This window comes from Schistocerca piceifrons, chromosome 5 (genome assembly GCF_021461385.2).
Source record: "Schistocerca piceifrons isolate TAMUIC-IGC-003096 chromosome 5, iqSchPice1.1, whole genome shotgun sequence".
NCBI classification, from domain to species: Eukaryota; Metazoa; Arthropoda; class Insecta; order Orthoptera; family Acrididae; genus Schistocerca; species Schistocerca piceifrons.
Genome location: NC_060142.1, coordinates 281,056,646 through 281,080,974, shown reverse-complemented (window position 1 = coordinate 281,080,974; position 24,329 = coordinate 281,056,646). Strand labels below are relative to the sequence as shown.

At 39.8% G+C, this 24,329-nt stretch overlaps 1 protein-coding gene across 3 annotated transcripts in view; it reads right to left on the bottom strand.

Annotated features, from left to right (window-relative positions):
- The window catches only part of LOC124798379, a 172,605-nt gene that overhangs the window by 74,136 nt on the left and 74,140 nt on the right, over positions 1 to 24,329 (bottom strand). For all 3 annotated transcript variants that reach the window (XM_047261751.1, XM_047261750.1, XM_047261752.1), the window contains exons 3-6: positions 17,836 to 18,032; positions 17,512 to 17,746; positions 15,194 to 15,353; positions 2,319 to 2,473 (exon numbers count right to left, since the gene is read on the bottom strand). In XM_047261751.1, the coding sequence (XP_047117707.1) occupies positions 2,319 to 2,473; positions 15,194 to 15,353; positions 17,512 to 17,746; positions 17,836 to 18,032 (747 nt within the window). The remainder of the gene's footprint in view (positions 1 to 2,318; positions 2,474 to 15,193; positions 15,354 to 17,511; positions 17,747 to 17,835; positions 18,033 to 24,329) is intronic.

Genomic DNA, 24,329 nt, shown 5'->3' with positions numbered 1-24,329 from the left:
AATGTTTTCTGAGACAGAACATGTTTAATGGACATTGTATTTATTTTCATACATTGTCAGGTTTACAAATATACAACAGTTAATAAACATTACAACACATGTTTTACAAAGTACAAATTGAAGAACAGATATTTTAACACATTTGTCTCTAAGCATTATCATGCACCTCACATTACAGGTCACAATAAATATTTGAATATCCCACCCTTGAGAGAACATGTGTTGCCTGTCTGAGTGGCTCTGTACATACCCCAATGAGGGCCATAATGTCCATGATGCACACAATAAGCCCATCTTGCATCTTCACCTTTTGTTTGTACACCTCAGACTTCATCCAAACCCATAAACACACATCTAATGGAGTAAGATAGACAATCTTAGTGGCCAGTTTGTTGCACTACCACAACTGATCCATTAATTAGGGTAAGTGCAGGTGAAATGTTCCTTCACACATCTGGTAATACGTGGAGGGCTCCATCATTCCGAAAGTACATTGCAGGCTGAATGTCCAAAGGAATGTCCTCACGGTGTTCAACGAATGAATGTTGCAAAAAATGCAATTAATTCTGTCCAGTCATTTACTCTTCTAAAACCAAACTTGGAAATCGGTATCCACTGTAGTGTGTAAATTTTCCTGTGACTATGATTATTCCGTGTGTTGTTGATTTCATTCTGTATAAAAGTTACTGTATCAGTAAATAACGTAACTGCAAGCAAATGATGATGTCATTTAATCAGTGACAAAATTTAAAGCATGTGCCACTGTCACCAATGAGAAGCTTGTGGACACGCTGTATGTGAAGTGAACACCAGTTTATCGCATGTAATGGTCCCCATACACATGTTCATGAGATACTGACACATGCAGAAAGCAGTTGTGTGCTGGTATTAGAAATATGCTATACCATTTAAACAACGTGTTGCTGTTCCTGCAGATTGTTGAACTGCTGCTTCAGAAGAAAAATGGGAACTCTGAAGAACACCTGTTTCACACAGTGTGTGCTAAAAACTCTGGTAAATACTATGATGATAAATTCAACATGTCAGAAAGTGCCGACAGTATTGTTCGACGACAGCTGCAGCACTACTGTCACAGAAGCTGTAAACACATACAATATCTGATTATTCTTCATTATTGTAGAAGTGTGGCATTTTAGCCAGCATACTATGAACACAGTCAACTAATGCTTCTCTCTGATACATTCTCAGTCCCTCCCACTATGTCACTCCCAACACACCATGGACAACCGCATGTTCAATGGCCTCGTTAAAGGACACAAAGACATCCCGAGCAAAGAGATTAGAAGTTATAAAGGGAGGGTGGGTTAGAATAACACATCAAAGAGGTTGAGTGGGTAAGAGAGAAATGTGTACCCTAGCCCAAAATCAAATGCATATTAAATGTGTTTTATCTCAGAAAGCATTCAGAATAGGATGTAAAACCATATGAAGTTTTTTTTTTCTCTAATGAGATTTCCCATCATATCCCTGAATATAGGCCGTACCTCATAGGACACCCTATATAGTGGTACTCCATCCTCTAAAATAATAATAATAAAGCTGCAATTGTCAAGTTCAATGAGCTGACTTGTACAAGAATTCATGCTCCACCACGAAAGTAGATGTCTGGTGGTAACATTCAAATGGGAAGGCACACAGTCAATCATTGTTGCTTGCTGTGAATAATCCAATATGCTGGCACAATGCAGCCTTGTGGTCTATGGGTCACACCTTACATGACCACTGACCCCATATGCGTAACATCACCAACAACATGCTTCAAAACAAACATGTGCTGTTTATTCATGCAAGTAATTTTAGGAAAAGAGTACAATAAAGACTGATACTGTCCTGTAATTCTTAACCTCACTGCAGTTATGGCAGGCATCTGCAAATAACCCACACATACCTACAACAGCACACGCTTTTATCCAAAAGGTAACAATTATTGTGGCTATCAACACCCACACAGACCTCTAACTATACAGTGCATCTACCTATTTGAGTACATGATAATCTCACATCAAACTTCACTTTTAATTAACTCTTATTCTATGTTTAGTTAATGTAAACAGAGGGGTCCCTATTTCCATTACATTTTTATTATGTCAATGAAGGCAGAACAACTTATGAGCCTCAGGATATCTAATGCCTCAAGATTCACTTTCAATTGGTCATTTACAGTTGCTGTGTAATTCCCTTTGAGGCTTTTGCTCCTTTGAGAATGAAGTTTCCCTGTTAATACAGCTGAATCCACTTCTTTATAGAGCTACAGAAAGTTGCTTATAAATAATACTTATTATTGAAATTTAAGATACCTGGTCCTTTGGATACATCGGCTGCTGATTGGGACTAGGAACTTCAAAGATTGCAATTGGGCAATTAAATCCATCATCTTTCTTTTTAGGCTTCAGAGCATTTAGAAACATCACAGTATTTAAAGGCTCAGGCTGTGCATTTTCTTCACTAAGAACTGAAAAAAACAACACATGACAAGTTCCAATAACTTCCTGAAGTATGGAATTGACTAACTTAATTAAAATAATAATAATAATAATAATAATAATAATAATAATAATAATAATAATAATAATAATAATAATATAGCAGTCACAATGAGTCATCAAAACACCCCAAAAACTATCAACTATCAAAAGACTGCATTTAAATTTACATGTCTCACCTTTATAAATTATGTAGTATTTTTCCATGCAAATCATATCACAACCAAATAAACAGAACTCTTTAGAGATACCCCAAAGACAGGACCACAAATAGCTTTTGAAAAGAGTACGTGATCACAGATGCAAAGAATTCAATGTGAATAATGAACATGGCAAACAACACATGCGAAAACAGAAGGCCGCACCAGTTCAAGAGTTTAGGTGAGATTTTTCACCCTGAACAAAACGAGAAGGCTGTAGTTGAATGAGAAACAAACAAATCAAAATTCCTATCTTATCAAGCCAAATTCAGATACTACAGTACTGTAGTCAAAGAAATATTTACAAGCAGCAGACACAATTGCTAGAAATATAGAAAGAAAGAAAGGAAATTTTTATGGAAGATTCTGAGGCTAAAAAAGGATATGACACAACTTTAAATTTCACTTAAGATCAAACTAGGAACTGTACAAGACATCTGAGAAGACCTCAACCACAGCAAAGAAAGGGTCGACTCTTTGTTGACAAATTAAAATAATAAAAGCAGAAAAGGTGTCAAATAAGATGACTTACCAGAAGAATAGAAAGAAACAAGTCCCATGTGTGGAAGAAATCCACCAGATTCTAGATAATTACGAGATCTGTAAAGAAGGTATAACTACAGTGAGGTTCAAAGCAAAAATGGTGAGAGAGGATGAGCTATCCAATGAAAAATTAAGAACAGGAAGATTCTTGAGAGAAGAGTAAGCGAGAGTAACTTTAAGAATGAAGGAATATTGGCAAAAGAGAAATATCAAAAACTGAAGAAAATTGCAGACCACAGACAGCTAAAGGAAATGAAATAAATGAATAAATAAACTATCTGATCAAAAATATCCACACATGATTTTAGTGGACATTAATATCGGGTGTGTCAGTCCTTCATGTTTTTGATGGCTTTAACTCTGATGGGGACATTTCAAAGTGAGATGGATGTCTGTGGAGTAATGGTAGACCATTCATTCTCAAGAGATGAAAAATGAAGTTACAAATGTTGGACACTTAGGGTCTGGAGCAAAGTCAATGTTTTAACTCATCCCAAAGGTATTTCATCGAGTACAGATCAGGAGAATAAACAGGACTTCATGAATATTACTGTCCACAAACCACTGCCTCACAAATGCTACTTTATGATAAAGTGCATTGTCATGCTGATAAAATCAGTCACTGTCTCTGAACTGTTCCTCTATTGTACACAGTAGAGTCCTGCATGACCGAGTAAGCGAGCACAAAATATGGGCTGGGGCAAGCACACCCTAACTGGATAGGCTGCCCGCACTAGTTCTAGTGACCGAGCATAGATGCCGTGACCGAATACGTAGTACGTAACTTCAAACACATTAGACGTGTCATTATCCGTGTAAGACTGCAGCCAGTATGGGCTTCTCATTTGTGGTGTGTCTCTCTGTTATCATGCAGCGCGAGGAAGCCAGTGCAGTAAGACATAAGATTGAAACCAATGTTTACACATTGAAGAAACGGGAAGGTCTAAAAAGCCAAGTATGAAGTACATATCTGTTGGTTGTAGATGAAAACAGTGCGTCTACTGGGTACGTATCGTGCATAAATGGCTCCACATTATTGTGCTTCCAGTCAGGAACCACTCATTTAAAGAAACACAGTTGCAAGAAACCTCACAAAGATACATCACCTTCAGGGATACCAGCAGTAATAAAAAATAGTATTAGAGAAAAGTGTGTTGCAATGTGTGCTAAAGCTATGAGGCCTTTTAATGTTGTTTCCGGTGAAGGTTTTGGAGAATTAGGCCAAGAATTAATACACCTAGGTGCGCATTATGGAGAAGTTAACGTGGCTGATGTCATGCCACATCCCTCTATTATAACCAGACATGTCAAAGAACAAGCTGATGCAATACAAAACAGCATAATGCCTTCTGTTATTGCGGAAGTTATTAATAAAACATGTGCTGCGACAGTTGATATGTGGACTGATTCGAATAATCAGGTGCACTATTTGACGCTTACAACACATTACATTAGCGAAGATTGGTCTCTTGTGAACAATGTTTTATTTACAACAAAATTCCCGCCCGTTAAGAAGACGGGAGTAAATATTATGAAAGAAATTGAAGAGAGGATGGCTGATTAGGACTTCCGCCAGACATGTTGCACAGTTTTGTTTTTGTCTCCGACCAGGGTGCCAATGCAATAAAGGCTTTGGAAAATTACGAAAGGATTCCTTGTGCAGCTCATTGTATAAACACAGCACTTAGCCATACTTTCGATGAAGATACCCTCTTGTTACATCGTGCCCCCAACATCGCATCAACAATAAATACTGCAAAATGCATTGTAAGGTACATTAAGAAAAGTGGCCTCTGCTCGTCTTTGAAATCATCGTTGAAACAAGATATCTGTACACGCTGGAACAGCTTGTACACTATGCTGGAATCCTTACACACCCAGTATAACGAAGTTGCTGCTTTGTTGGCGGAAAAGGACTCCGCTTACAGATTGCAAGGATATGATAATGAGCTTGCAGGAAAAATTGCGCATTTTCTGAGACCATTTAAAGAGGCCACAGATGAATTAGAAGGCGAAAAAGAACTGACAATTCAGTTAGTTGTTCTTTGGTTTCACAAAGTGCAACAAGTCTGCAGTGTCAGTGACACTGACTGTCAGGTGAATAATTACTGCAGTTAAAGGCACTGTTTCATTATGATACGCGATAGATTTATAATTAACTAGCGTAATAGATATGTACTAACAGATATGTATTTTTTAACACGAGGTGCAAAGGATTAAAAATCGAACCTTGACTTTCGTTTGTGAGAAGATAGTGATCACTTCCAGACATAAAATTGCTACGTTTCTTTGGCCATCTTTCCGTGATCTTAATATGCTTGAAATAAATTAAAAGCAGGAAATTCTTAGCAATGTGCGACAAATGTGTGCTACTTACGCAGGTACAACATGCAATCATTAACATAATCATTTTTGCATAGTTAGTGGATAGTGTATTACGGAGAAACGGGAATGTTATGATTCGTATAATATTTCATTAACGTATAACACCTCGTTTTTAGGGGAACGTTTCGATGATTTCCACATCAGTTCTGCATTACTTGTCTCTTTTGTTTATCATCATAGATCCTTCAAGTACTGTGTCATCACCACCCAGAAAGAGAGATCGTTTCAAGGAATGGTGAAACAACAGATTATCCGCAGCAGATGAAGTAGGTCTCTACATTTTAATGCATGCCGGAGATATTGATGATATCTTAAAGTGGTGGAGCAGACATGAAACAGATCTGCCAGGCTTGGCTGCAGTTGCAAGATGTATTTTATGTATCCCAGCAACAAGCGCACCTAGTGAAAGATGCTTTAGTAAAGCCGGCATGTTACTAACAAATCGCCGCAACCAATTAAATCCGGAACGTGTTAGTGATTTACTGCTGATCAACAATAACTATAATTTTGTTTCTGCTGCAAACAAGTGAAAAGTATGACAAGTTACGTCTGTAAATGTTTAACGTTCTTTGTATGCTTTCTTTATGAAGATGGTTGTCTTCTAGACTAAAGGGAAAGCACTTATTTAACGTTTCCTATTAATGAAAGGAAAAATATATGTTCTGTTTGGAAATGAGACTCGTCTTCTATTCGCGATTGTATTGAAATATCATTTTACTTTTTCATTGCTTTATGAATTTAGCTGTGTCATGTACCTGTTCTTGGAAACATTACTTTTGTATTAAAAGAGAGAGAGACACAGATATAAATACATTGTGTGTGTGTGTGTGTGTGTGTGTGTGTGTGTGTGTGTGTGAGAGAGAGAGAGAGAAAGAGAGAGAGAGAGAGAGAGAGAGAGAGAGAGAGAGGCAGGCGTTGGATTTGTACAGTACAGTGCAGCTAGCCGGGGCGAGGCAAGGTGAGACGTCAGCGGTGACCTGTCATGCTCTGTTATCCACGTGTCCGGAATCCGGACAACAGACATGTGGCGAGTACGTGGCCGAGCCGAGTCGTATGGGGCCGGACACGAGCGGCTCGGTCCCCCTGTCAACAGGCGAGCCGTGACCGGTCAAACACTGAGCATTGCAGCACTCTAGTACACAGTGCAGAAAAATGAATTCATGAAAATGAATTCATGTCCTTTCATATTTATTTAATGTTTCCGTAAGTTCAATAAGAGGATCACACCCTAACCATAAAAAAACACACATCACCATCACCTCTGTACTCTTCCATTGGAACTGCTCATTACGGCAGGTAATATTCTCTAGACATTCGCCAAAATCGAGCCTTTCTATCAGATTGCTACAGGATATAGCATTATTTGTCACTCCAAATCACTTTCTATCACCCACTATCCAGTGGCTTTGTTCTTTACATCACCTTAAGATAACTTAACAGTGACTACAGAAATGTGTTGTGTATGAGAAAGTGGTCGATCACTATAACCCATTCTTTTTAACTTCCTAGACACAATCATTATGCTAGCTGGACTGCTGATAGCAGTTCAGACATCACTACTGATTCCTTCTGCTGATTTCTTGCTATTTTTATTTTACAACCACCTCCGCAATCATGGTTCTTTTCCATCACCACATGAGGTCTGCCAGGTTTTGGTTTAGCTGTGGCTATTGCTTCACGTTTCCAGTTTGCAGTCACATCACCAACAATCAACTTTGGCAGCTTTGGAAGGACTGAAATATCACTGATGGATTTGTTAGACAGGTGACATCCACTGACTACTGCATTTACCCAAATGTAAGCCAACCACAAATGAACTCTCATGAATTTGCAGGGAGTAGTACTTAATCTGTAGTAATTTGCATGGAATTAAATTTAGCCTTTTGGACACTTAACACTTTGCCGTCCATACGTCTCTTACAAATTTATTCGCTTGGCGCCGGCAACACCAATTCGGATTACTTGGCTCGTCACCAGCCATTCCTGACATTATTGGGAGATTATAAATTCTTAAGTTTTACTAATCTCATTGTTAGTTCTCAGAAGTTCTCAACCCTGTCCCCCTACTTTCATGAAATTTCGAAGATATACATACATAAGTACATAAAAAATTTGTTTGTTTCATATCTTTGTTTATCTGCATTGTGTTGGGGCTTAGTATTTCTTTTTCAAATGATATGCAGCAAAACACTCTCCAAGATTTAACACAACTTCATTAGACTTGCACATTAAGTTTGTTTATTGTTCTTTTTTTGTTCTTGGAATTTATATGGTAGTTTCTTTGTTTTCGTTTATTCGTTTTGGAAATAAGTATTGGTTGGTGTTGCTTTATGTGACTGGAAAGTCTGTCACAACTGGATCATGATGAGACATACGTGATGTAGTGGCAACCCCCAACTTTTGATCAAAAGTAGGTACATGGTCTGTTATCCACAATCAGACATTTTCAATTAAAAAAAAAATCATGAAATTGGAGACTCTTGTGTTCTGTATTGAAATATTGACATGTGCGGAATGCAATAAATAATGTGCAATTAAAGAGGTACATGCAAACCTTTTTTGACCATTTCATAGTTTTTCTGTATATAGGTAATAACTCAAACATTGGTCTGTCCGATCCACTCCTTTCATATATCTGTTGTAGTCTAATACATTTTCAGGTTTTTTACTGTGTAATTGCTTTATCTACATTTTCTCTGAGTGTCAGTCAAAGTGGTATTATGTATTGTAGAGATCATTCTTATCATTTTAGTTTTCGAAGCTCTCCACACCTGTGCGAGTACTTCACCTTCCCGTTGATGACAAGCTTCAAACACATTGGCTTTTGCGCATTTTAATTTTTCCAGGCATCCTCTATTTTGCCGTATCGTTCCACACACTCGAATTTTCTTTTCGAGTAATTTCTCTGCAAGTTCTACACTGTTATAACAATTATCCATGTAGAGGTGATGCCACTTTCCATAAGAAGGTGTCAATAGCTCCATCCCTGTTTTTGCTAAAGGCTGTCCTGCACCGGAATGTATCTTGAATGAGGAAATGTATCTTGAATGAGGAAATGTATCCCGTACCCGAATCTCACAGCATCTGAATGAGTATGCCATATTTCGTAATTTTCGACGGATTGTAAAATTTAAAATTTAACCACCCACACCACAGTATCATTCCTAGATTATAAGTTTCTTTAAACTCTTTAGAAAAATAATCAATTACGGACTGCACTCTGAAAAGCCAGTCGGCATCATCCGGTTTATTATTGTTGTCGGAAAAATGTGAAGATGATGATATTTGTCTGAATCGGTTGTGGGACATAGTTTTGCGAAATATTGGTGTATCTATCGTCAGATTCATTGACCAATAATCATCAATACTCCCCCCCCCCCCCCCATTTTTTCCTCTTTTTCCTTCAATTTCCATAAAGATAGCAAGTTTGGGTCCCATAATGTTGACAAATTTTGCAGTTTTATAATCCAGTTTTCTTCTAATGCAATTTTGACTGTAGTACTTGTTGGTTTCGTTGCTAATATATTCAAATAGACTGATCCAAATATATAATTCTACGATATCCTCAACACTCTGTATATCTTTGGGAAGTATGTTTGGATCCGGAGATCTTTCAAATTTATTATTGGTCCTTAGTAAATCGAAGTCTGACAACTGTGCACTGTCTTCTTTGATTGATCCGAATCAGTTGGCAACCATAACGTTCGCCAAATTCTTCATGGATGTATTTCACTATCTTCTGACAATTCTACCTGACCTTTTTTTTTTTTTTTTATCCAATGTCTTCTTCCCAATTGGCCAAGTCATCTGAAATGTCTGACAAGATTTCTGCACATTCACCATAAATAATCTTATCGTCTATTCCATCTGCCATGGCAAAAGAGCTCAAGTACTTATAAAAACAAAAAAAAAAAAAAAACAAAAAAACAAAAAAAAAAAAAAAACTTGTTGACCTGTGTAACTTATTGTTACCTAAACGAAACACCAACAGAATGCAAAAGATACTAATGTGCTGTCACCGGCCACTGTGCGATACTATGCTCATGACACCACTGTGGTGTTGCCAGCCACTGAGTGATACTATTCACACGACACCACTGTGGTGTCGCTAGACAGCATAGTGTTAAAATTATTGTTACATTGCAAACACTGACAACAGTGGGAATTCATAATATCTATCAAAATATTCTGAGCGGAACTAGGGCAGCTGCAGCAACTGAGACTTTTACAGACTGTACCGCAGCACACGTGAGTCTTACATCAATCTTTCCTTATCACCACATGAATGTTTTCTGAAGAAATATGGTGTTTCCATTTAAGAAAGTTACATTTTGGCTTGACAGAGTATCGCAATGGAAAAGTTATACCCACAGCAGAAGTAACAAGGTTTTGCAAAAGTTCATTTATAAGGATGCTCATGTTCAAATGTCGAGATTATTTGTACTCATCAATATGAAATTAAATTAAAGCAGTGGAATCCTTATCAATGTTACATTGCAAATAAAAATTGCTATCTTCAAAGATGAGTATCTTTGATCCCCCCCTCCACACACACACACACACACACACACACACACACACACACACACACAGAGTCATGTTGATGTTATGCTGTGAAGCAATTTACATACAATAATTCCTGTTGACTAACTCAAGCACACTGAAGTTTATAGATGATTACAAACAAACAAAAAAGTCAAGTGGAATGCCATTTCTGAAAATTATTTGAACAAAAATCCGAGATCTGTTGCCCTGAGCATCACGTATTAGATGAAAAGACTGATCATATGTCTGTAACGAATAAGATACTTCAAGTCTTGAAGCAGGGAAACTGAGAATAATAAAATTTCCAAATGTGCCGAGTCCGAGGATGTTAATCTAGATATCAGATTTCATGATTAAATACAAATGATGCATTGAAAGTAAATTAACATTCACATGAAGACTAAGAACCTTCCTTAAGCCTTTCTCAGTTTCAGGAATAATCACTTATTTTCATTTATTTATTCGCTTTCTGTTGATCCAGTAGGCAAGAGAATTGCATGGATATTGAATGAGTCATAATTATCTGAGAACAGTACTTATAAATGCTAACAGATACAAATTGTATTATTATATAGGAACAAAATATGATGATAATTACTAGCTTAGGAATTTCTTACAGTAAAAAGAGGTATAAAACAATCAAATAATAAATTACAATTTTTCCTAAGTTATAAATTTCATAGAACTGGAATGCTTTGTTTTCAAATCAAGAATAAGTATTTCAAACAAGTATAAAAGTCCTCAGTTACTAGCTATTTTCTTGCAAACCTTATCACTGCAATTTCCCAAGCATAAAATCTGAAATCTCATTGTGACCTCCTCCTGAAATTTCCAGACAAAACATTGTCATCAGTTTGTATTTGTTATACCTCTGTTGTTTGTATATTGTTTTACCTACAGTCACTTTTATGTTTTCCTTTTTTGTCACCTTTTCACCACAATAAACGCAATACATGCTCCCAAGCAAGTAAGAGGATTCATAGCAGACTGCTTGAGCAATGAGGCAACATGTGGACCCGAGAACACCCATGCGTACCTGCGTTCTTTCCACAAATTTTTATGCATGCCCTTTTATTCCTGTATATCTGTGGCTGCGCAAGACAAAAGAGGCATCATGCGGACACACTTTTACTGTTTCTCTATTGACGACACAGTACTCCCCACCTTCTTTATACTGGTGGGTCCATCTCTCTTGACATCTATTCGTTAATTTTACATTACATAGTTGTGTCCACAGACTTTTGATCTTTTAGTGCAATTTACAAATCCAATCAATGTAAAAATTAAGAAATAATTGGAATAGCAGAATTTCCCCAATATCAAGTTATGGCAAAAAAGGATGGATGTGTCCTAATTGGCAATGTGAGATGGATGGTTTCATTCATTCTGCAAGTGCTCAGTGCAGTTGACAGGTCAGTCATCACAGTTGGCTCAGTGACACTGTGAGAAAGAGGAGAAGACTGACTGGCATTGCTATTGATTCAGCTCAACAATTGTAAAAAAGAATCTACAGAAACCAGAGGAAACCTCAATTAGGATAGCAACTGCAGGATTTGAACCCATCTTCCCCAGGACACATGTCAAATCAGAATTTGATTCTTTAAATACAAATGTAAATAAATGATTTAATGCATGGGAGACTCATCAAGGTAGCTACTGTCTGCATCCACACAGGAGTCCTAATTTATCTTCGCCATCAACCTCTCGCATAACATTGCAACAAAGTGGTAACAACACTATAATTCATTACTAGTATTCAAACAATGAAAAATCCAGGATGGAATAATGACAACTTTATGAAAAGGATAGATTGCCACTCACCATATAGTGGAGATGCTGAGTCGCAGGCACAACAAAAATACTATTAAACATGTAGGCTTTCAGCCAGATGGCCTTCTTCTGAAATAGACACACACCACTGTCTCCGACTAAGAAGGCCTTCTGGCCGAAAGTTTAAGTGTTTACTAGTATTTTCTTGCGCCTATCTGCAACTCAACATCCCTGCTATGGTGAGTAGCTTGTTAGTATTCACCCTGAGATATATTATAACTCCCAGCACTATCTCCTGTTGTAATTTTACAGTTTCCTTTATTTCTATGAACTTTATTTCATTAGTCAACAGTAATTCAAATGTGCAAAAGCCAGCCGGACAATGGGAGACTTTTAAAACATAAATCTTTAGGTACCGTCAAATGGGGTGATTTCGGACACCGGGGTGAATTAGGACAGTATGACTTATTTGTTCTTTGCCACTGCATAGAAACAAAGAGTTACTTATTTTAACGTCCGTGCACCAGTTATTTTATGTGCAAGAATGCATTTATCGCTTTTCACGACTTTTATTTGTTTCCCTACGTGAATAATTGACTAACAGTCTCAGTGTTAAGAATCCATGCATTATCGTAAAGTGGAAACTTTCTATTGTTGCACCGAGCGGGAAGTTGTTATAACCGTAATTGTCGATGCACTCAGCAGCTAACAGCATTGAGAGAATTTCTGTACAAGTTTGTCGAGTTTCTCGCGCAAGGTTATAAAATAACGATGGTTTTTGTAAAACTGTACTGTGTGGGGTGACTTTGGACAATGCCAAGAACGTATAAGAGCAGGGGAGGTGCTACAGTACGATGTAATTATGACCCAGAACTTTTAGATAAAGTGGTTCATGATATTCAGAGTGGTAAATTATCGTACAGAAAAGCGTGTGATTTGTATGGCATACCTAAATCAACCCTACAAAATAAAGTGCAGAAAGCACATCCGAAAAAAATGGGAGGACAGCCAGTGCTAAATAAAGAAGAAGAAGAAGAAGAAGAAGAAATGTTTAAGCAAGGTATCTTGAGGGCTGCACATTGGGGATTTCCCTTCACTAAATTGGATATTAGATATTTATTTAAAGGCTACCTTGCTAAATCTGGCCGAAAAGAGAAGAAATTTCATAATAATCTGCCAGGAGAAGAATGGGTGCATTCATTCCGCAAATGACAGTCAGAAGATCTTTCAATTCGCTTAAGCGAAAATATTAAACGAACTCATGCAGAAGTGAACAAAGAGACTTAAGATGTTTTTCTCCAATATCAAGAGAAAGCTGGAAAATCTCCCACCAAGTGTAAAATGTCACCAAAATCAAATAAAAAGCATGTAGAATTTAAAAAAGGCAGTAACTGTCTGAATTCACCCTCTATATACTGTAACTTCACACAGAGATTTAAAAAACACATGTGTCCGAAATCACCCCAATCCCCGGGGTGACTTCGGACACTTTAACTGCCTCAGATAAATATACCTACACATACACTTTCTGGTTATGGGATACTTTATTTGTTACACATATACCCTACCACTTCCATAAAAATCAATTTAATCTGACAATATACACGAAAGTTACAATCAAAATAACGACAAAACTGCCCAAAATCACCCCGATAGATGGTACTTCAGCCCATTCCTGTTCAACTACTCCAATACAAAATCCCACCTCCTTGTACTTTATTGGATTGTAACGACATGGTGATTGATCAGAAGATAGACAAGAAACTCAAGAGATCTCAGATCAATGGAGAGATGCATCAGAGAGCAAGTGGGATATTTATCAGTATGGCTCAAAGAGAATTCATGGTGTGCAGCTTAAACACCACTAAACCTTGTCTACCTCTTGACAATAGCTATTTCAAATAAAACTAAATTACAGATTTAGCAGATTAAAATACCTAAGATTATTAGTACCAGATGACTAAACTATACCTGCAAATTTTATCCACCAGATAACTCTATATTGGATTCAATAGTGCATTTTCACTGAAGTAGTGTGTAACAAAAATGCCTTAGAGACTTACAGCTGTTGTATATGCTAATTCACTAGACAAATTTCAATACAGACAACACTTCTCATCATAAAGTGGCAATGCATGTATCATCTAAGACTGAAATGGCCTCTCGGTGCATATTGACAGACTGAGTAGTGAATACAAAAGCCATGCTGTCCCAGTCACAATTTGAAACAGTGCAATTTAACTGAAATGCACTGAGAATGCAGGTGGCCATTTGCAGCAATTTTCTATTGACAAGAGCATTCAAATTAAAGTTTCTGACCCAAACATGCAAACTTTGAAGTCATTAAGGTGGTGCAAAACTTTGGGTAGTTTACTAAAAGTCAAAAGTTTTTTCTTTCTCATCAGTTTCTGTGTAACCTTTTGCCTATGTTTAGAAAGAAACTGGTCTACTCCTAGGCGACAGCTACAGTGCAGTTCATAACAGCTCAGAGGCTTCGATAGTGAAGAACTGTTGCATCCCACTTCATCATTTAATATATAATAACAAAATTCATATGTGGTGGAGATTTAAAATTTTACTATGACCTGAAATTTTGATATAATAGGTATATTACATAGTTGTTGTGAACAGATATACCTGATGAAGTGTATTAAACAAATAAATAAAATGGACAACACAAAAGTCTATTATTGTATGTATCCTACACTTGCACTGAAAAGCAACCAAAGATGACTAAGAACACAAAGTAATGTGGCAAACTGGTACAATTAACAACTAAATGCACAACAGAACTTAAGTCAGAATGGTAAAATCATTTTCATGCATGCATGACAGCGTAGTATGTCTGCAGACTGAATGACTTGCGTTCTGGGAACTCTACATTTGATACAACTCATTATTACTGAACTGTGAAGAAAAAAAAATTGAAAACTTGACCCTGAGGCACAAATATGAAACCGTGAAACAATATTTTGATTTTGAACACGTTTCCTGTTCAAGTTGTCGAGTTTTGCTTCTAGGTTATTGGCTGTTGTGACCACCCGGACAAATACAAAATTTATTCACTACCCATATATGCCCTCTGACATATGTGGGTTATGATGAGTAATTACTAGGGTGTGTTTCTTTACTACCTACTGAAACGTTAACAATTCACTGGCCTTAAAAAATTAGATAATTTGTTAAAGAGTACTGCCACTCGCTACAGTATTAAGTTAATTACAAACAAACAAATTGATAACTTACCCTGAAATGATGGTTTAGGAGGGTGAAAGTGATAGGTGCTTCTTTGTTTAACACCACTCCATGGGGTAGGTTTCTTGGTATTTTCTTTTTTCAGCATTTCAAGGTGTGGGACAGTCTGCATTTTATTCACTGACCTTGCTATTCCAGGGTCATTTTCAGCCTATAGCATTCAAAAACAAATTAGCAAACAGATAAATTAAGAACATTCATACTTATGGCTCAAAATTAGTCATCAGATGCAAAAAGGATACATTACACAAACTTTGGAAAAAGAATAAAGGGCAGTCAACTCAGATTTGGTCTTACAAGATTTAAATCAACTGCAGAAAAATAAAGTGAATTTTTTCCCCATGCAAATAAGAAGTAATTCAGATTAGTTGTTCAATAAGGTCTACAGTAGGGTATACAGATGTCTCATTCTGCTTTACGAAGAAATAAATTGAGACCGGCTGTACTAGCCAAAAAGTGCTGTTTGGGTTAGTTCCTGATGTCTTTTCATCTCATCCCTTCTTCTAGCTAATATTTACCACTTATTTTTACCTCACTAAATCAGAGTGATCTACTCATTCAATGAGGTTTCAGGATTGCTCCAACAGAAACCTATGTACATGTGTCTCCACATCAATTTTAAGTATAAAAATAGTGACTGGCACCAGCAACTTTCAGTGTAAAACTCTTCTGAAGACGGTTGAATTTCAGTCAGCCAAAATATTGTGGCAAGTCATCTGGCTCCATGTCAAATACCTCATGCAATATTCATTATGCTGGGAAAATTCCAAAATCAACTTCCTCATTTCTTATCAGTCCATTTAATAATTTTTAGTATTCTTCGGTGGACATTAAATCTCAAAATCTTGCCAAATTAGATTTATTTGTTTATTTATTTTTGTTGCCAAATTTGAGGCTTATTTGGTCTAAGTTGGTGTGTTTGTCAAACTCTGCATTTTTTACTAAATTTTGTGTTATTCTTACTAACTGCATCATCACATCAAAGTTTGTTACACACGAGATTAAGTCGGTTTAAATTTATACACAAACCTCAACCTTGAGGAGATTACAAGTCAAAATACTGTTTTAACATTAAATAATCATCAGTTACAAATATTAGTAAACACCATCATTAGATTTATAACATTTTTAATGGAAAATTATAAATTTTTCAATGTCTTCATAAAATCGTCAGTTTAACGTTATTTCATTAAAAACTGCTAATTTTGTGTTATTCATTTTTGCGGAATTTTTCTGTCCCTAGTTACATACAGACTTTTGCAACTAATACAAATCATATGTGGACTGTATTGGGTTTACTTTATTTCAAACATCTTCAGCGGTCAGATTTTTCATTTCCTACTTCATTTTTTATGTTATACACACAGGTGTACTGACTGTATTTTTATTTCCGTATTGTGTACATCTACTTGCATACAAGGTGCAGGTGCACAATACGAAAAGCAAAATATATTCAGGGCCAGTGAAGCTCAACATACTAAAAATCACATCTATGTGTAGAAACACATTAGGAGTGAAGTGGGAAACAAAAAGCAGACCAATGCATTTAAATGAAACTAAACAAACGTAGGCTAAATAAGATTTTTATAACAGTTCCGAAAGGTGGTATGTAATCTATATATTTGAAAAATGTACAGTTAGTTTGTAACAATAGGTGTATATGTGGCAGGATTCATTCAGCCAGCCAACGTTCAAAGCTTGGAACTTCTTATGCTGAAATATTCATGAAGATCTAACTACTCAACACAAACTTTAATGCAATACGTCAAAGATTCCAAAATAATGGATCTAAGCACCTCACTAGCAGCTGCAACAGACACGGGTTAAAGCAGCTATAGTCACATTCCTTCTTGTAGTCTCAAGCACAAATTTAAAGCAAAAAGTGCTGGAATTATTTATTTCTGTATTATATAAACAAGCAAGAACTCGTTACATGAGAACCAATTCAATGTGATTAAATAAATAGTATACAGTCAAAAACAGTAGTAAGGAACAGTGACTGTGGAGGTGGGGGGGGGGGGGGGGGGGGGGGAGGGGTGGGAGGGGGGGAGGGGGGGAGGGGGGGGGGGGGGGGGGACTGCTCTACTAAATCAGTTGACACAACACAGCATATATTTAACACATAGGAAATCTCAAATACAATAAAATTACAATGCAAAAGAGAATTTATCTTATCACCGGTACGCTTTCGGTTTAATGTTTTATACTAACAGGTGAAAATAATATCAATATTTATAATTTACCAAGCAGTAATGAGGATTATGAATTTGGAATAAGTGCCTTTTAAGGAAAGGAAAACTGTACAGTACCTCATATATGTTGACAGGATCTGTGTTTCTCTGGAGCATTAAGTTTTCTTTGGAATGTAGAGTACCAGGGAAACTTGACTTAACTCTACCACCAATGCGAACACTTGGAACTTTGTGTTTCTTCCCAAAAGTTGTCAAAACATTGCCCACTCTTCTCTCTTCCTCCACAACATTTTCTTCAGGTGCTGCCAGTGATTTATCCAAAACACGTCGTGCCACAGCAATTTCAAAGTTTCTAAAAAGAAAATTTTGTTTCTACACTGATTAATAACAAAAGCATTGGAATATGTAAATCTTAAACCTATGAAGAAACAGCCAACTTACTGTCGAGCACGTATAAGTTCATCTATAGGCTGTGCATTTCTTCCTATGCCCGTAAGGAGTACTTTGTTTGCTTGCTTTAAATCATCATTTTCATACAACTCATATGCCCAATACCTATAAAAAAGTGCACACTGGCTTCCAATTCCATGACAGTGAAGTTGGCTATAAAGTTCTAAAGGATTTTCCAGCTTCTCCAACTATAAAATAAAGAGTCAGGAATGTAGCACCATGTGGAAACATAATTCATTCAATTACTTCCTTTTAAACTTGGGCTACAAAGCCTTGTCAAATACAGCAAGATATGTAAATTTAAAATCTGTGGACAAAGTAAATAGGTGTAAAACACTACTTGTTTCCTCACAGAAATACTGCATTTGAATATTTGTCTTTCAATAAAATACAACAAACTAACATTTTATGAATTCTCATTACACAATGTTTTGTGTGTGAAGTACCACAACTTTTTTACTTTAGTGTGTAAATTCCTCCTTTCCTCCTCATTATTTTCAAAAAACCGAACATAACATCTTAAAAATATGTAGCAACCATTAAACATATACAACCAACCAGATAATTATTACGCAAAGATATAAAACTAACAGCTTTTGTCACTTTTTTTACAATGGAGAATGTGTCCTAACTAGTACTGTACTACTGAATGGCTGGCAAGATAGGCTACCGGTAAGGATATAGAGGGCAAACAAAAACTTAGTTTCTGAAGGCGATTTGGTTTCTACAACTAACTCAAGCAGCTGCGGCAAACACGTAGCATGGCACTGCCCTCTAACAAAGGATTATTGCTTAACATCTCAACCAAGCCATAGGTAGCTAGTCTCTCGCTAATCATGAAGCCTTACATGCTGTTGAATAGTAGAGTTTTGTCAGCTTCACATTTGTGATTTGAATTGCTACATTCTGGAGCTGTGTTTGTTATTCGTTTACTCTGCTATCTCCACTGTCATTTATCTCTGGAGCCATCTGTTTCATTCTACTGTCTCTATGTTGTCACTAGTTTGAGTTAACATAAATTCTGTTCTACTGCAAAGTAATATAGAAGAATGGCAACAACTGCAGCAACAGCAAGAAAAACAGTGGAAATTGCACCAGCAACAGCAGAACAGCTGTTTTGGCTTCTGGAAAAAAAACAGCAGCAGCAGTCGGCTGCTGCGATTTGCAGTCCTCCCTATCCAGCATTTGTTTGTTTGGACAAGGTAAACAAGAGCTGGGAGGTCTGTTTACATTATTTTCTTCTTCACTGCAATGCAAGTCAAATAAATGACCCTGGACATGAGTGTGTGCTCTTACTATCATCTAGTGCTAAACTAAAAAGTGAAAAAATTACATTCATTACATTTACTCTCGGATCCACATTGTTGCAGCTAGGCTACAGTTTAATCAATCTCTTAAGCAACGTAAGCAATCCTATGCAGCATGGACTGCTGACTCAGAAAGCTTGGCACACTAGAGTGATTTTTGGTTGGTTGGCTGGATTGGAGAAAGGGACCAAACTACACAGTCATCAGTCCCTCCGACCTTGGAATAACTAAAACCGATAAAACCTCACACTATAATAGGGACCTACAACGGCCATAAAATTACAAATTATCGACAGAGAAGGAAGAAGAAGGCAGAAGAAAAGAAGAGGGAAAGAAAGTGACTAATGACAGGGGAATGAAGGAAGAAGCACAGGTAGACAAGATAGACACTCAAGATAAAACAGACCCCATAAAGAAAAGAGTGGGAAGGCAAAGGGCAGGGGTGAACCACCAACCCCCAGTCGAAGCCAGTACAATTGGGGCGAAAGGGGGAGCAAGACGGCCTGCCATCCCCTCGACCCACCGATAAGGTTGAAGGTCCCACACTTCAATAAAGTGATAAAAATCCCCATCATGAAGAAATCGTAAAACTAGATCAGTCACTGAGGCATTGTCAGCTAACGCCAGGGGTAGCGAGTCAGGAAAGCTGAAAGTCTGTCACAGAATGGCTAAGTCGGGACAGTCTAGTAAGAGGTGAATCACAGTCAACATTGATCCACAACAACAGAGAGGGGGGTCCTCACAACGGAGGAGATATCCACGAGTCAGCCAAGCATGGCCGATATGAAGTCAGCAAAGGACGACAGAGACTTTAAGAGAGGCCCGTAAGAAGGACCACCACATAGTTGTAGAATCCTTTATCGCCCTGAGCTTGTTCGGCAAAGACAGTGTGTGCTATTCTGTACTCCAATGTCCCAAAACCCGATGACATAATGGGGAGTGAAGGTTATTTCCGGAATGCCAATAGCAAGAGATGGCCTGTTAGTAGCCAATTTAACCAGTTGATCGGCAAGTTCATTGCCAGGAATCCCAACGTGGCCTGGGGTCCAAATGAAAACCACTGAGCATCCACAGGAGAGAACGGGAGTCCTGGATAGCTATGACCAATGTGTGGCAAGGGAAGTACTGGCCGATAGCGTGCAAACTGCTCAAGTAGTCACTATATATAGTGAAGGACAGCCCTGAGCAGAAGCAGACATGGTCCAGGGTACACAAGATGGCTACCAATTCTGCAGTAAAAGCACTACAGCCATCTGGCAAGGAACGAAGTGCCACGTGTCTCGCATAGGTGTAAGCATAAACTGTGTGACCAGCAACCATGGAGCCTTCAGTATAAATCACTTCTGAACCCTGGAATTAACTGAGGAGACAGTAGAATTGGTGGTGAAGGACCTCCGGAGGGATAGAATCCTTTGAATTGATGGAGAGATCAAGATAGACCTGTGGCTGAGACACCACAGATGGGTATGTGCGCGAGTGGAGAAAAGGGGCATTAAAGGTAAGTGCTGGAGCTCAGAAAAGTGTGACTGAATGTGGGCAGCCATGTACCCCCACATCGTGGCCGCCACCACAGGGGTAGATCTCCATGTCTGGATAAAGGAGACTATAATAAGGGTGCTTTGGGGGTGCAGTGAATGCGGAGCACGTAAGATATCAGCTGTTGTTGGCACAAGACTCGCAGCAATGGAATCCCCGCCTCTGCGAGAAGCCTAATCTGTGGGCTAGTCCGGAAGGCACCAGTTGCAAGTTGGACCCCACAATGGTGGATGGGGTCTAGTATCTGCAATGTTGAAGATGACTCAGAACCATAGACAGGACTACCGTAGTCCAAACGAGACTGGACCAGTGCTTTGTACAATCGCTGGAGAATAGAGCGGTCGTCACCCCGGGTGGTATTGCATAGACATCTAAGAACATTGAGACGTAACCAGCACATCCTCTTCAGCTGGTGAAGATGAAGGAGCGATGTCAACCGGGCATCGAAGGCCACACCCAAGAAGCGATGGGTGTCCACCACCTCGAGCAACTGGTCATCGAGGAACAGGTCCGGATGGGGATGGACTGTACGGCAACGGCATAAATGCATGACACATGACTTGGCCGCCAAAAATTGAAAGCCATGGGAGAGAGCCCAAGATTGTGCCCGGTAGATTGCCCCTGTAGACGGCGTTATGCAGCGCCCATCAATGAGGAAGCAATAAAGATAAAAGGTTGTCCGCATACAAAGAGGGGGCAGCCACCACCAGTCCATTAATGGTGACGAGAAACAGACGGATTCTCACCCTATGGAACCCCATTTTCTTGCCGATGGGAAGTGCTGTAGGAGGAACCAACTTGGACCCGGAAAGAGTGACAAGGAAAAGTTACAGATAAAAACGGGCAGAGCACCACGAAGGCCCCAGTTGTGAAGGGTGGTGAGGACATGGTGGCGCCAGGTGGTGTCTTAGGTTTATGCAGGTCAAAGAAGACTGCAATGAGGAGTTGCCAATGGGCGAAAGCCGACCGGATAGCAGACTCCAGGTGGACTAAGTTATCCACTGTAGAGGGGCCAAGGCGAAAACCAACTTGAGTCAATGACAAAATTTCGTGAGATTCAAGGATCCAAAACCGCTGCCGACTCACCAGGCGTTCAAGAAGCACACACAGGGTGTTGGCAAGGCTAGTTGGACAGTAGCTATCCAACTGAAGAGGTGGTTTCCCAGGCTTCAACACTGGAGTAACAATACTTTCCTGCCACTGGGTAGGAAATACCCCCCTCACTCCACTGACGGTTGAAAAGGGTCAGTATATGACAGTGGCAAGCCACCAATAAGTGATGGAGCATTTGGTTATGTATCTGATCTGGTCCAGGAGCTGTGTCAGGACAAAGGGCGAGGGCGCTGGCGAATTCCCACTCGCTAAATGGGGCTCCAAGCAGCGAGAAACGAAAGACAAAGGCAGTCATTCCGAGCGCTCTTTACGGAAGAGGAACGTAGGCGGGTATTGAGTTGATGCAGAGGCTTGTGCAAAGTTGTTGTGCAAAGTTGTGCGAAATGCTCTGCGACAAAGTCCGGATGGGTAAGGACAGCACCATGCACAGAATTTCCTGCAACACCGGTAGCAGGACAATGGCCAAAAATTCACCAGTTTCGCCCAGAATTGTGAAGAGGGGGTGTGTGGTCCTATGGCAGCCACATATCGTTCCCAGCAAATCTGTTTCTCAAATCTGATTAGATAACAGGTCCGGGCGCAGAATTGTTTGAAGACCAGAAGGAGAGCAGTAGAAGGGAGCCACTTGAAGTGTTGAAGAGCACGGTGGTGGTCTTTTATGGCTGCAGCGATTTCCGGAGACCACCAAGAGACCATCTTCCGATGGGGGGAACCTGAGGAAGAAGTGATGGCTTAAACAGCTGCGGCAAGAATGGCGGCAGTCGAAGTCTGTGTAGACTCGTCAATACCACTGTGTGGTAGTAAAGGGGGGATGATAGCAGAGGAGAAGGCACCCCAATCAGCTTTACAGAAGTCCCACCTGGGAGGGTGACTGAGCGAGACATACTGAAGGAAGGTAAAAATCAGTTAATGATCGTGGACAACCCACTGAATGGAGGGAAGAAGGAGGCCGGGACTGCAGATGGAGAGGTCAATGGCAGAGAAAGAGCCGTGTGCCACACTGAAGTGTGTGGGAATGCCGGTGTTTAGGAGATAGAGGTCAAGCCCTGCCAGAACAGCTTCAACTGTTCTGCCCAGGGCAGCAGTTGTGTGACTACCCAAAGAGGGTTGTGGGCATTGAAGTCCTCTAGAAGCAGGAAAGGAGAAGGGAGTTGTTGAAGAAGGGTGGTTAGGGCAGCGGGAGGTAGAGATTACAAATTGTGATTGGAGTGGCCAGATGGACCCTGACAGCAATTGCTTCCAGAGTGGTATGGAGGGGAACCCATTTACTAACAATGTCCTTGCGGACCAAGGAGCAAACACCACCACAAGCCCGCAAGAGGCCAATTCGGTCCAGACATAGTTTGGAACTCACGAAGGGTGGGTGAGTAAGAATTGATAAAATGGGTCTCCTGAAGAGCAATACAAGCAGCAGAGTAGGAGGAAAGAAGGGGCTGCAACTCCGGTAGATGACTCAAATCGCCACTACAATTCCACTGGAGGATTCTCAAGCTGGAGTCCAAATGGGAAGCGAACGGACCAGGGCCAGTCACGCCGCCACGTCGCCATCCGTCACCGATAAGGATGGGTTAATGTCCATGTAGGTGGGATCAGACTCTCTTGGTTCATTGGCTGGAGCAGGGGAAGGCGGCACCTCAGGGGGTACGCCGAGGGGCCTTGCCTTTGTTCTTGTGTTTCTGTTTCTTCTCTTGTGAAGGAAGAGAAGGGCAGACTGCTGCGAGGTCGGGCATGGAATTACACCTGGCAATCTTGGCGCCCACTGGCCGCGGATCGTGCGGCCAATGTGGAGCTGCAGATCGCCTTTCAGAGGGGTGCCGGGAAGAGGAGTCCCGGGAGGGAGCTCCAGTACCAGCGGCTGCCGAAGAAGGGGAGCGCTTCTCTGGAGGGAGGGGGAGCAGCACCCGAAGTGGTGGGTATGGGTACTGACAGGGAGGAGGAGGGGTAGTGGGAGAGTGAGGATGAGGGGGAAGGTGTGAGGCGAATTGGGCGGGGCTTTGAAGAGGAGGGGCTAGGAAGGGGAATGGACGGAACCGAAACAAAAGAAGAAGTTAGAGGCATGGGATGAAGCCAGTCAAACTTTCGACAAGCCGCAGTGTAGGTAAGTCGATACAGTCTTGTACTCTTGAATCCGTCGTTCTTTCACATACACCAGGCATGCTGGCGAGCGTGGAGGATGCTGTGCATTACAATTGACGCACACTGGCGGAGGAGCACAGGCACTCCCCTCATGGAGGGGGCACCCACAGTCACCGTAGAGGGGATCATTGCTGCAGCAGAAAGACGTGTGTCCAAATCGTAAATATTTAAAGCATCTCATTGGTGGTGGAATGTAAGGTTTTACATCACACTGATGCACCATCACCTTGACGTTGACCTTCTTTGGGAGGGTATCCCCTCAAAGGCCAGGATAAATGTGCCTGTATTGGTGCGACTGTTTTTAGGGCCTTGCTGTACAAGGCCGATAAATCTGACTCCTTGCCGCTCAAGGTTTGCACGGAGCTCCTCGTCAGTTTGGAGAAGATCCCACTG